The sequence below is a fragment of the Daphnia pulex genome, chromosome 9 (genome assembly GCF_021134715.1).
Source record: "Daphnia pulex isolate KAP4 chromosome 9, ASM2113471v1".
NCBI lineage: Eukaryota > Metazoa > Arthropoda > Branchiopoda > Diplostraca > Daphniidae > Daphnia > Daphnia pulex.
In genome coordinates, this window is record NC_060025.1 from 736,680 (window position 1) to 751,073 (window position 14,394).

Consider the following 14,394-nt stretch of genomic DNA (forward strand, 5'->3'; position numbering starts at 1 on the left):
ATCTTCTTCTTTTATTCACGACACTCTCCCGGCATCGAGTGCTGCACCTGCGCCCAGCCCATGATTACACCACAGCAGATGGCCATATTATTGATGCTGTAATCAATAGGCCTACACCACCACCACCCACTTGCCCAGCCCAGCAGAACATCGGTACAATAATGTAAAAGAGAAGCCGGACGTCTAGATCGAACTATAAGGCACGGTCCGTTGGAGCAGCGGAATTCCGACCGGGCAGCTATCCCCCCCATCACATACATAGTGTACATCCTAACCTATAAAACGTAATCTTTTTCCTTCTTCTCCCTATACCCAACTGGGAATCAATAAGTCGTTTGATTGCGAGAGAGAGAGAGAGAGCCCCCCGTGCTGACATAAGTTTCCGTCTACATCTATACGTATATCCCGCCCCGGCCCATCTATAGTACTCTACTGTACTACCAGCTCACCATCCCAGCAGCAACTCGGCGACGACGGTGCATGCTGTATATAATAATCAATAAATTTCAAACGCCAACAGCTCAGCTCTCTCCTTGTTGTTGCAAGCGCACGGATAGACGGCATGAAATTAGACGTGTTCGTGACTTGTATGGTACCTGTGTCTTCCCAGGTAAAAATAAAATCAAAATTAATTCATTTAAATGAAATTGGTTGTTTTTTCATCCTCCTGGAACTGTGCACATTAGGTGAAAGAAATTTTAAAAAATGGGTGGTGTCGAGCCGACGTGAAAAGGCGAGAAAATTTCGCAAGAGATTCAAATTTCGTCATGTATAATTCAATTTCCCGCCCGCCCACCGACAGCTTAAATAACCCCTCGGAGTTGGCCCCCCCGGAATTCCGATAACTGCATTCGATTGATACGGAAAGTGTCGTCGCTTTGATCCACAGTCTCTACGTATATAGTATTATTATGCAGAGCAGTTCCTCTCCTTTCGACATGTGAAAGGATATAATTGATTGAATTCAATTAATTTTCCAAGGCACAGCACAGCACGCTGCACGCTCTCTGTGGCGCGCGGGTATTCTATTATTCAAAAGGCGCGCGCGCTCGCCAACATTCCACGAATTGAGTACACAGACAGGACCACCACCAGAAGGGCCTAGAAGTTTCCACGGAAATCTTTTACGGCCGGCGCTTTGAACCGCGTATGATTGTTCGAAAATGTTTCACTTGCGCTTCTACTATAGTCGCTGGAAAATCACGCACATTCCCCCTTTACGACGACGGGCAGGGCCGGTTCTCTCATTAAAGTTAAAAAGTTAAAAGATCCAGCACCCGAAAGCAACGGCGTATGTCTAACAAGATCAGCATATCTGATCAAACACATTTAAAAAAAGGGGGCCTATATCATTTGAAATAACGTCCATCAAACTATACAAGTCTATCAAGAGCACTTGAGACTCTTGATGGCGTGTAAGAGAAAAAGGGGATCTATAACGAGTTGAGTCGCCATCTATTACAGCATCTCACAAACATCATTTGATTCTTTTTACACTCTCTGCTCGGCTCGGCTCTTTTCGTCTTGTTGTTTGCAGCTGCTGCTCTCCACTCTGCCCGTTTGCGTTCAAACGCATTAAAGTCAATCGTGCGGAATGGCAGCAGCAGCAGCAGCGGCACAAAGTTATACGGACGAAAATCTTTGTTCCGCGATTGCAAACAATTCGAACGACGCTCTGCTCTCTCTATGTGAGCTCACAAGAGTTTTTTCCAATTAAAACTGCTCCTCTCTTTGCGCTCGAAAAAATAAAAATTAAATTAAAAAAGTTTGGCAATTCAATTGATTTCGATAGTCGAATTTTCACATTCAAACGGCGTCCGCCATTTGGCGCCCAAATTGATGGCGGCAAAGATTTGATTTTCAAAAAAATGTTCAAATCGTATAGCGTAATGCTGAGATTTAACTCTTTTTCCATGTAAATGCGAGTGTGAAAGACTTTTTGAGTACTACTGGCACATGGAAATGATTTGCCATAGCTCGAGAGCGTGTCTGAGCGTTTTTGACGAGTGTGCTGTGCTGCTGGCTGCGACACTTTGTGTCTGGCGTTCATTAGTCGTGAAAAATTGCCAGCAGAGAGTCACACTGAAGTGACTGATGATTGCCTTTCCCCTTCGCTATACTTTTGAGATATTAAAAATAAAAGGAAAAAGAGAAATCCAATTTCATGGCTAAATTATAAACTTTGTTGTTGTTTCACCCCGGGAAATGAATATAATACAGAAAGTATAGCAAATCGATATCCGCCCCCCCAGCGTGTGTTGTCGCCAGCTCCCCGGCGAAATAAATGCCATTGTTGAATCGATAAAAGGACACAATTTCCCAAAATATATCAAATTTTAATATGTTGATTGAGCAAGTTGGGACGAAAAAAGATGCCATTTGATTGGACAAGAAATGCCAGGGGTTCTTCCGGGTTTATTGATGATGATATCAGCTGTCTCGACTAAGAGTGTGTATAGACCTGGATGTGTGTGTGTGTGTGCACATCATCATCAAAAGATAAAATATCGTCAGATGCTGGGCTGCCCCTCCCTATAATATGTGGATGTGCGGGTGTCTACATAATAATAATAGACAGCAGAGAATATTATTATGACTGCTTGGGCTATTAATCCATCACGGCCGTCTGCAAGTTCCGTTCTAGATAAACCAACCGAGCTCTCATGTGTCCGTGATGGCCGTGGCGGAAATGCCTTTTGTGTGATGCTGGGGGGGAAAAGAAAAAAAAATGCCGTGGCCACTCCACGTCCGACATGGCAGTTCCAGCCAGCCAGCAGATCCATTACGGAATCGGACCTAATTATTATTATGACGATGTGATGAAGGAGGGCCCACTCTTGCTCAGACCATTTTTATAGCTTTTCTCATGGCTTAAAGTGTCGAAAGTTTTAATATTTTTCAAGGCCTGACCTTCAGTCGTTCTGACAATGAAGTTTTTAATGAACCCTAACTGATTAAACTAAAATTGCAAGAGAAAAACAGTTTCAGTCAAAGGCCTGCCTCAGGTGTGATAAAACCTAACTATCTGCCTACCTAAACATGTGATAAACACCACCAAATAATCGAAAAAGGAAGAATAGAGAGAAATGGTGTCCTACCTTTAAGCCTGGGAAATCCACAGGCCAGGCATGCTCAGACATTTAAAGAAATGGGGAAGTAGAAGAGATCCGTATAACTCGATCGACATGGTAGTTTCTCCAATGGAATGGGATGCTGTTTATCTGGAAATGAAAAATAAAAATTGAGTTACGAAAAATGTTGACAGAAACAACAAGTGGGGAAAAGTTGGAAATGAGACATTATACTCAAATTCCAATAAACAGGAGAATTGAAGGTTTACGTGTACTGCATTTGTGCAAGTCATGAATAATCGAAACATCTAGCAGGTCACAGGTTAATAGAAATAACGAAAATCATTATACCCAGGCGATGTTGTTGAGATAGTTGGTGATGACAGGTGAAACAGATAGACTGATGACAGACTCGGCACAAGCAGAACTTCAGCACATCTTGTAGTTATGATGACTGGCTCAGGCCTCAAATCTGCACGAAAGAAAAAAGTTAGATAGTGAAAACTGGCATTCATCGAAAAAGGGCTTACATGCCAATCAGCAACTAACATTCAGCAAATTTAGAACAGGTTTAACTTAACCATAAAGCTCTCACAATGTTTGCATTTGTAATTCTTAGTTACACATTTACCCGCCAAAAAGCATCGAGTGGAGAGCATGGAGAGCCAGTTAGCCACGCGACACCAGAGTTCTAGTATTCTTAGTTTAATGGTTTTATTTACCCTGGATTCTTAGTTTTATCAACATGGAGTGGAGAGCAGTTGGAGAGTTTACACGACGACCACATTTTCTTAAATTTATTTGTTGGGCTGTTTTTCTTGTATCCACAAGTGTGTGTACAGTTCCCAGAAAAAGTGATTGGAAACAAAAGAAAGCAGACGACAGTAATATTCTAATTAGTCAAGGTATCGATAGAAATTATTAATAATCGACCCCCCAAAGACACAATAAAGAGTTCATTATTATTTATCTTACGAGTCACTTGATATTGCATTATTCGCCACAGCTAATTATTATTATATCGTAAATAATACCATATAATGGAAAACCCCATATAATATCCTCTAGAGTCTTGATCATGTTCCAGCATTTACACCCGCATCAGCAGTTGGCCACATCAGGTCCCACCCGCAACGGAATCCAGCGGAGTAGTAATTAAAAATATCACGTGTAACCCTAGACGACGAGGTAGATTCAATTACACCTGTAGCAATCCACGTATATATACGTTCAAATTATTACATGTCCAAAAGTCTGAGAGCTTAATTTCTAATTGTTAATTGCCATCATTAGGTGGAGTCTATATACACAATCCCCATAGATAAAATGGATATTATATAGCTACCATCAAGCTCAAGACCGAACTAGATCTATTTTATTCTCAAAAAGAGTTGATCCGCTTAATTCGCCTTATATATACGAGCTTTAATTGCTTGTATATAATATAGGCCACTGTTTGTGTTGCCCGGCTGTCGGCTTTATTATCTAATATAATAATACGTGGAAAAAGGTATATCACTATATCGATCGATTCTTCAGTATATAATACAAGTCCCTGTGTTTAATATCAAGCCTATTTCTAATATCTAGGGTGGGATCGAGTTGGCTATCCAATAGATATTGTCTATTATGTATAGTGTGCCATCTATAACAAAGAAAATATGCTGGGCTATATAATCTATAGAATATTATATACAGCAGAGCTATATAATATATAATAATTATAGTCAAGATTAAATCGAGCGCGCAGAGCAGTCTAAGCGTCTAGCATACCAGCAGGGCCAGCAATATTATATTAGAATCGCTGCTACTGCTGGAAAGGTCGTGGTTGTTCGACAAAAGACGGACCGCTCTCTCTCTCTCTGGTATGATGGACATTCCGCCCGGCATGTAATCAAACCTGCGCAGCAGCAGCTGCAGCTGCTCGTAACTGTTTAATACATATATACATCCATAGGTATGATCTTGGCCGGCTATATATATTGGAATTCGCTCACCATTCCTTCTCATATCCTCTGACAATGTCTGCGCTGTCTGGGCGTTCAAGAGATGAAATCCCGCGTGACCCCCTTTTTTTGGGGTTGGTTGATCAAGAATGGAATGAATCGCCTCCTGCTAGCTGCTGCGTATATGTAGATATAAGATGCAATCTAGAATTCAACCGCCGTTTGGTTAATAAATGGAACGAGTGATAATATATTTAGCTAGATATTCCTATATTGTTGTAGAGACGCTGGCCAGCAGACGGTTGTTGGCCGGTATCGATTGAACTGGCCGTCACGCTGATATCGACCATTTCAAGTATAGTTGCTGTTGGCCAGCCGACACGGTAGATTATTATTAGGCCTATTAAACAAATGTCGTTGGGGGAAAGAATCAATTCGAAATGAATTCGAAATGATGGATGTATATAGCTATACTTTCTATCTTATTAGATATAAATCTAAAAGGGAGGGCCAGCAAAGAGTTTCTCGAGGTGTGAAATGTTCGGACGTGCATAAAGGGGACAGCCGGGAAATCGCGACTGGGTTCCCATAGTGTTGAAAAGATGAGCCCAGCACAGCACCCGGCCGGCCAGTTGGATATATAGATGCACGCTGCTGGTCCAATCCCGAGCGTCTCCTGTCGTGTGATTTATCACAGCAGCAGCAGAGAGTATCTCGTCCGCATATAAATCCTGATGCGGAATGATATACGTCACGTTGGCCAGCATCCGTGCAAATTCAAACCAACTTCAATAGGCCCTTTCAACTCCAACCGTAAATAAATATTATACATCCTAATATATTATATTTCTCTCTTTTTTTCTAAATAATAAATATAAAAGAAGATGCAGCTGCTATTGCCACGCTGGACCAATGTCGATAAATCGCCTCCTCAAGGCCGGCTATTCTATATTATAAGAGCAGACGGGCCGATATATTTATTTTGCTCCACTGGAGTGGAAATCTTTGTAGCTATATTTATGATAGGAAAGAAAAGTTTTTGATAATTGCGCAAATGTTATTATTAGAACTTGGGCGCGGACTATACCTGATAAATCTGCCCGTCAAATGATTTCGACATAATCAGAAAAGTTAGATATATTTATTTATATAAGAGGCCGGATGTGTGTCCAGCTTAATGATGACAAGTCTCTAGCCTCAAATTCCGCTGGCCATCTAATAATAAATAGACGTTTTTGCGGTTCCGTTTCAAAGGAAGCTGTGCTGCTGCCGTGGCCGCTTGTTATATATTACAGTTGGGGGTTATGTGCTGAGGTAGTAGTATAGCCGACAAGAGCCGCTATATTTGCCAGCACGCGCCATGCCAACAGCGAAATATAATCTGAAGAAATAAGAAAGAAAAAAGTTTTTGTTCTGCTGCTGTGATGAATTATATTCTCCTGCATCAACCCGCAGGAAAGAAAAGAAGACGGCCCTAGCTGCTGCTGGCCTTCAAGTACATAGATACTACACACACACATAGTTATTATGTACAGCACACTATATAGACAGCACACACCTTGGATAGATCTTCTCTGGTTGGAGTGGAAAGTTATTGGACGCGCTTGGAACTAACTTGGCCGGGAGAGTATATAAGACTGTCTTTCGACGCAATTGCTATACCGCCGCCCTGCTGATGCATGTGTGCTGTGCAATAAGTTGAGCGGCCGTCGGTTGAGAGACCGCGGCAGCCGCTTGAGCGCCCTGCTGCTGGCCCAGCAGCTCTTTGCAATCGTAGACACACACAGCAGCAGAGCGAAAAAGTTTATATAGACCGCATAATATACATATAGAGACGATCACACCCGTGTATATAGCTTTGCCCACCATTAGCCCTTTTATTTTTATACATCTATCCAACCAGAAAATATAAATAAACTTGCCCGCGATGTACACAGCAAACAATCTGTTTTGAGCGGATGCATGGCTCACAGCAGCTCTTGTTTTGACGAGAAGTTCTCAGCAGCTGGATGCTGATGGGATTTCATTTGCAATTCAATCGCACAAACAGCAACAACACGATGCAGCAGCTAAATAGCGCGGATGGATCTCTGAATTAGTTCAGTCAATTTGCTGCTGATGTGTAAAGGTCACGTAAATATGCCATGACGTCATCAATGACGATGTCTAATATAGATTCAAAAGGGATATTTATATTACAGCATTAATTATAATAGAACTGCTCTGGCTTTTGTTTGGCCGTGTTGGCGTCATCATTTCTATATAACAGCAATTTCAGTATTATTATTATCATTAGACATAGACACAGCAGCACCGCGCTATATAATACAGAGTTCTGCTGCCCTTTGATTCAAATTGGGAGAGTTGAGAGTTTCAATGATGAAGTTGACGTGTGTGCGGGTTTGCTGCTGGCCCCAGACTCTCCCATCATCACCAGCACCTATACTATACTACACCATCAACTCGAGAGCAGTTGTGCATCACATCTATAATTGGCATAGAATCATTGATGCCTAGCAATATGAGCATCAGGCGGAGAATACTATCTACCTTACATTACATGCAGCATATCTAGCAGCACACATGTCAATGGGGATCAAAGGAATAGATATCAAACAGCTATATATATGCACCTCGGTTGAAACGTTTTGTGTCTTATAACACACAGTGTGTGTAGAAATAGATCTACAATATACGAAACGATTCCTGGTTAGAGGAATATAACCTAGAAACACGCCGACAAGAAGAAATCACAGCACGAAAAACCCACAGACGTTGCATAATAATAATATTTGCTAGTGGAAAAAGAAAGCAGAGAGAAATCTATATAGACGCATTTATATATGGAAGACAGCATCAGCAGCAGAGACACACAAAGTGTATATGTCTCGGGATGTCTATAAAGAGCGTTCGTTTTGGGGGTTCGTACATATACATATCAGATGAATTGATACGCCACAGCACGTTTCACGCGGGATAAAAAGAAAGGACATTTGTCTGATCTATAGATATTTTTCATTTTGTTTGTTTTTTGAAATTTCTATGCCACATTATATAGGAGCAGAGAGCTATATAGATTCGATATATACACACCCATTACGCGTGTGTGTGTGTGTGTCGAGATAAAATATATACGACGGCAGCACAGCAGCGCAAGCGAAATGGTTTCCAATATCTTTGAGTGTGTCGCCCAACTGCAGACTCTCTCCTGTTATATAGATATATACATATAAATATAATATATATAAATGTGGAGAAGAGATGGAGCATCGCGCAATTGGTCGCCGGGTGACGACGCCCTCGCGCCCCAGCAGAGAGAGACTCTGCGGAAATGTGACGACAGATTTATGGATTATGGAAAGCAAATGCTCCTGGCAGCTAGATACAGCAGCAGCTATATAGATAGTAGAGAGGGCTATATATTTCTTATGGTTATATTCGTGAAAAATATCACATCGATCCGAATGCTGTGTGCTATGCTGTGTCTGGTCTATATCTTTTTATTTTTTCGCCCAGCAAAAAGTGCTGGGGCTGAACCAGAACAGGTGCATCCAGCGCATTTCCAATACTACTCTTCGATGCTGCGAATGCGATGGATCGATCCTCGGCTTAGATATAGAACTTTTTTTTTTGTTCGTTTGCCAATCTCGGTTTATTTATCTGGAAATGTATAGTAAATATATAGCTGGTTTTTAAAAGGTTTCTTTTCCTAACATCTATTGGTCAGTATAGGCCTATATAATTATTTATGGCTTCCTATAAATAATGGATTAAAGAGCTATATATTTTCCAGATGGACGACGTTTTTCGTCCCTTACGGTTTTTAAGAAAAATATATAAGCTGGAGATTTATATATCTTTTGAGTTTCTCTTCTTTTATTCTTTAGATGCATTGTAATTCCTTATACGATTGTCGCCTTTTATATTTAAGCTGTGTATATAAAATAATACAAAGATTTATAGATTTCAAAAAAGTCTGGTCCTTGTATATTTCGGCGTATTGGCTGTTGCGAACAGTTGAGACATTTTTTCTGGTCTCAAATATAGACAAAAGTATAGCGCCCAAAAAAAGTTATATCGCTGTGCTGCTTGGATAAAAAATAAGTCTATATAGTAATAAGAAAAGAAATTCCACATCAAAGTGTCTATTATATATCTCTCGTCTCTCTCTCGACTTTCTACTATATATTGTTGCTGGTGCGCCGCCGTCTCTATACGTTTGAAAAGGTCATCTCTCTTATTGGATCGCTCTCGGGCAAACAGAAGAGGAGCGACACAACAACTCGCAAGTCGTTTTCGCCCAGCAGCAGCAGCCGTGCGCAGCAGCAGAGATATATATCTAAAGGCAACTCTATATAGACGTGATGTTGGGCACAGCATCTCCCGCGACCGAATATAAAAGATAGGCTCAAACATATATACAAGGACAGCACACAATGCCATCAAAGGGAATATCCCACGTCCTACTCTCTCTATCCTACTCGCCATATTACATAGAAGAACACCACTAATAACAGTCGAGATCAAATTGAACTAAAGAAAGAGAAACATGACATTGTTTGGTTTATACCACAGCAACTCATCATCAGATCGATCGACACAGCAGCAACCAGCATCATTTGGGTCGCTGATGTGTTTTAATCTTATATTTCTCTCCAAACGGAATGAAGACTGGCAGCAAAAATGTTCATTTTGGGCAATTTAGATTTCTCATTATTACTATAGCAGCACACGGTCCCATTTGCATATATTATCAAACTATATTGCTGCGTGCTTTTGAGTCTATATATATTGCAGAAAAGAAAAGAACACAGCAGCAGCACAAGTTCGTTGATGTTCCTTGATGGAACGGCATTTAATAGCCCGGGCCTGTGCATATATTTTAGACCATCAAAATCGAAAGCGGCAGCAAACTCTTGTGCCTTTTGCTGCTGCTGATGGGTGGAGGGGAAGTTGATCGTCTATTGGATTACCGCGCGTTCACCTTTTCATAGAATGGCCCTAGAAGAACTTTGATGGGGCCTTTTTTCTCTCTCTCCATTCCAAACGACTTGTAGTATATCTAATAGGCCCAAAAAGAAAAGAAAGTCGACATCTTTTTTATATTATTCAAATCAGAAAATATAAAAAGTCGCTTGAATTTTCATGCGATTAAATCCTGATTGCGTAATATAGATACAGCAGTATAGCCCCCTTTTATATCTATACATGTTTCTCTTTTGGCTTTTCTCTCGGCCTCCAAACGCAGCAGCAGCAGCAGCATCACATATATAATATAATAGCTCTTTCGAAAAAAGCCCCAGCTCTCGTCGCCGGTTGTCATTAGATTGTGCTGCACCAAAACTTCTCTCTATCTCTCTAAAGTATATATATGTGTGTGTCTACAGCATGGGATGTATATCTATAGACGTCTAGAGCGATATGTGCTGCTGGAACCGCTTCAGTGGCCATCACGAAAAATCGTAAAGAAACGAACGTGGAAAAAAAAGAAAGAAGAAGAAATAAATATATAGGAACTGCATAGCGCGAAAAGTTATTAGGCCTACGTTTTTCGTTTTTCTTATTTTTTTGTTTGACTCTTCTGTCGTCGCGGAACAAACCGGACGGGCGTGACGCGCGCGGATGATATGTGTGTAATATATATATGTAATATGATTTATATAGATAGGATAGTATATTATTAAAAGGAATGTATTATATAACATCAGAGTGTGTGTGTAATAGATATTTTTATCGATTTTTATTAGAAATTATTTCTGCGGTTTGGTTTCGGTGCGTTTATATTGAAAGCAAGAGTCCACGTCATATCATGATACAAGTATATAGAATATGTAAATGAATAATGAATTATGCAGCATGTACAATAATATATATTAGTTTTTATCATTTTCTGCGGGTATTATTATTATTATATAATGTGCTGCTGCGCCTTTTGTTGGTTAATACAATTAATTTGATGGGTTTTTTTGTTGTTGGGAGGGGGGATAAGAAATAGGGAGGCCTATGTAAAGGTATGTGAATGAACAATATATAAACGTGTTGATTTGTATATTTATTTAACTTGTGTGTTTGGAAATTATTTGTTTTTTTATAACAAGATTATATAATACATAGGCCAGCGAATAAACATCTTCAAACAGGGAAAGATGTCATACACGCCTATATATCAATGAAAAAGGTGTGTACAAACGAGATCAAATGAATAGAAAACCGAAAATTATAAAACATAAATCAGGGAGATCGTTAATAATTTAAAATTTTTGGTTTTTTAGAATTATATTCTTATTTGGAAAATTAAGAATATAGATATAGATTTATGCATGTATATTATAATTATTTTAAAAGGGGAGGGGGGATTTATTTGAGAGAGAGATCATGGGGGAGCCTCGCAAAGTGTGGTTTAATATTCGTGGTTTTACAAAGGATACATAACAAAACATATTACATATGTCAGACAATTATACACAACATCCACGCAAACGATATATAATTGTGTGTGTTTTGTAATATAACATTGAAACGATCACAACATAATTAGACGTAATAAAATCAAGAAAAACATCAACATAAAAATAGATCCCATGCACAACCACCACAGCAGCACAGCAGACGCAGCACGAACGCGTAATATATATAATATAATTAAATAGTAATCAATTTAAAACACAAATATAATTTTGTCGTTTTTTCTTTCGATTTTCTGGAAAAATTATAATTCTTAAAAAATGTGAGCATATGGGAGAGAGTCGAGACGATTGGAGTGTTTTACATAATTGTGCATGGATAATTTTTATATTTTTTCTTATTTTCTTTTTTTTTTCGTTATTCCTTATTTTGACATTTTCAGTTTTACACAATCAGCAGCAGGTGTGGGCGAATATGTCAAAGAAGGGGGAGGGGAGGTTCGTGTGTTTTACAGATAATGATTTTTGAGCATGGACGTATATATAAATTAAAAAATAAAAAACAAAATCTTTTTCCTTTTTTAAAACATCCTTTGACCTTATTAGAGAAAGAGAATGACGCCACCCACGATAGTTTTATACATTCAATAGAATTTTATACAATTTGTCTGCCGTGTTGTGTGTATAATATAATATAATCGTCGTATCAAAAAGGAATAATTTAATCGGGACGGGGGAGTGTGTATATTATATAAGTCGTGGTGATGTAGTAACATATGTACAAAATAGCTATATTCGCCAAAAGAAAAAAGGGGTTTCTTTTAAATGATAAGAATACATTTCGTATATAGCGCCACAATAGATATATTTATATATTAAGATCGATATTATATATAGAATATGTAAATCGCGCGACCACGTATCGTCCGAACTTGGAGACATTTATCGATTTCTTCGAATCGAAATTGATCAAGAACTTGTGTGTTTCAACAGCAGCAACCATTGTACAGCGTATAATATATAGCGGATGCATTATATGATATTTATATACAACATTATGTAATAATAGGTCAATTTATATAATTTATTGATTTCTTTTTTTGTCTTATATGTGTGTGCTGGAATGTCTGGGTTTGTTGTTTTGTAAAGAAGCCAACTGCGAAAAGAATAGAGATCAAAGCCTTAGCATTGATGCTGGGCGATGCTGGTCTATATAATAGAAAATGTCAAAAGGTCGAAGGTTCAACTGCGTGTTGTTGTTATTTCGATCGCCCCCGCTAGCAGCACACAGCGATCATCCACTTGTGTGTCGGAATAGAAAAGGGAGACAATGGCATCATCGTCGGCGAATATAAGAGAGAGAGAATCGATTGACAAAAGAATGTCATGTGTACAAGAAAATGGAATCACAAAAAAAGAGAGAAAAACGCCCGCGGAGAGAGGATATATGAAGAAGAATTGGCTCTTTTGACGATGTATACATGCTGCAGGAGAAAACAACTCGATTTGGGTGTGATGGAAAAACGCGGGCGATCGATTGGTGATGTGTTGTAGAGAGAGAGAGAAAAGGGGGGCCCTGCTGGTGAGCAATCGGAAAGAGTTTGATCGAACGCTGCTGTGCTGCTGGCGCCCGATCCTTGTGTGTGAGCTAAAAATAAAAGAGCGAGGATGAGATGATCGACAAAGCAATATATATATAATAGTGTAGCTCTTTTTCTTCTTATATAACTCCCCCCTGCCGAAGAAAATAAAGGAGATATATAAAAGAATGCTATGGATGATGATGGAGAAGAGAGATCGCAACTATAAGCACACACAGCACAGAAATCGATCAGATATATTATATCTCTCAACAAGATTTCCCACTTTTCTTGTCTTTATACGAAGACGAGCTGATTGGGAATCAAAACTCGATCGAAACACACACACACAGCACTTGTACATATATAATATTGATTATATAAGACGGCACAGTTTTGTAATAGATATATAGACAGCAATTGTGTCTATAATATAATATCTGGTGCAGTTATTGATGTCGTTTGATCTTTTAGCAGCACGTGATTACACACAGCACACACAGAGAAGAGTTTTTCCTTTCACTTTGATGGGTCGGCCGCTTTTCTATATATGATATTATATAATAATAATAATCGATATTATTATTATTATCAGGATATTACAGCATCAACCGCGGTTGATGAATTCGAGATCGTCTGCCACGACGTCGGAGATATGCAAGTAGATGATCCAGTACATGAGATTGAAGCAGATGAAGCAGACGGGAAAGACGACCCGCGAGTACTTGTCAATGTCGGACGGCGTGAACCCGTAGAGTTTGTTGAGATCCTTGCCCGGCGGGATCATGACGGCCGTCGCCTCCTCGTCGATCCTCGGACCGTTGATGATCATGGCGCCGCCGCCACTGCTGTTGTTGACCATCGCCTGGCAGCCCACAGCCGACGGCGGCATCATCGGGTGCTGCTGGCCAGACGACGACGTCTCGTGGATCGGCATCGCCTTCCCGTGCGGACCCATCAGGAATCGCACCTCCTGCATGTTGTGTATAATAATTAGAATATAATATTTATAGATATATTAGGGCCAGAGCACGACGAGATTTCTTATATTTATGCTGATGGCCAGCCAACAACCAACAGCATCCAACACAAAAGAAAAGGGAGAAAAATCTGCCAACAAAAGATATATATATCCATCTTTTGCCCATCGCCATTGTATGCTGCTGCTGCTGGTAATATATCATCGGCCGATTGTCTGGGCCAACCATCAGCACAGGTTTAATCGATCCTATAATAATAGCAGCATCACTTTTTTTCCAAATAACAAACAGAAAATGTATAAGGAGAGAGGCTATATAGAAAAGTCATCGTTATATAACAGCATCATCGAGCAGCTTGTACTGCTGCCAACAGCTGATTTGTCTTTAGATAAATAAAATAGATCGGAAATGAT

The 14,394-nt window shown here is 39.7% G+C and overlaps 1 protein-coding gene and 1 long non-coding RNA gene across 2 annotated transcripts in view; both read right to left on the reverse strand.

Annotated features, from left to right (window-relative positions):
- Positions 1 to 819: 819 nt before the first annotated feature.
- LOC124202030 lies at positions 820 to 3,905 on the reverse strand. Its single transcript, XR_006877878.1, has 3 exons — positions 3,794 to 3,905; positions 3,423 to 3,543; positions 820 to 3,221 (listed from the first exon to the last, which is right to left on the reverse strand). It is a non-coding gene; the product is annotated as an uncharacterized LOC124202030 (long non-coding RNA).
- A 6,830-nt stretch (positions 3,906 to 10,735) lies between these two features.
- Positions 10,736 to 14,394, reverse strand: part of LOC124202031 (gamma-aminobutyric acid receptor subunit beta-like) — a 29,603-nt gene continuing 25,944 nt past the window's right edge. Inside the window, exon 9 of the mRNA XM_046598295.1 lies at positions 10,736 to 13,974. Coding sequence (XP_046454251.1) covers positions 13,609 to 13,974 — 366 coding nt within the window. The 3' untranslated portion in view covers positions 10,736 to 13,608. The remainder of the gene's footprint in view (positions 13,975 to 14,394) is intronic.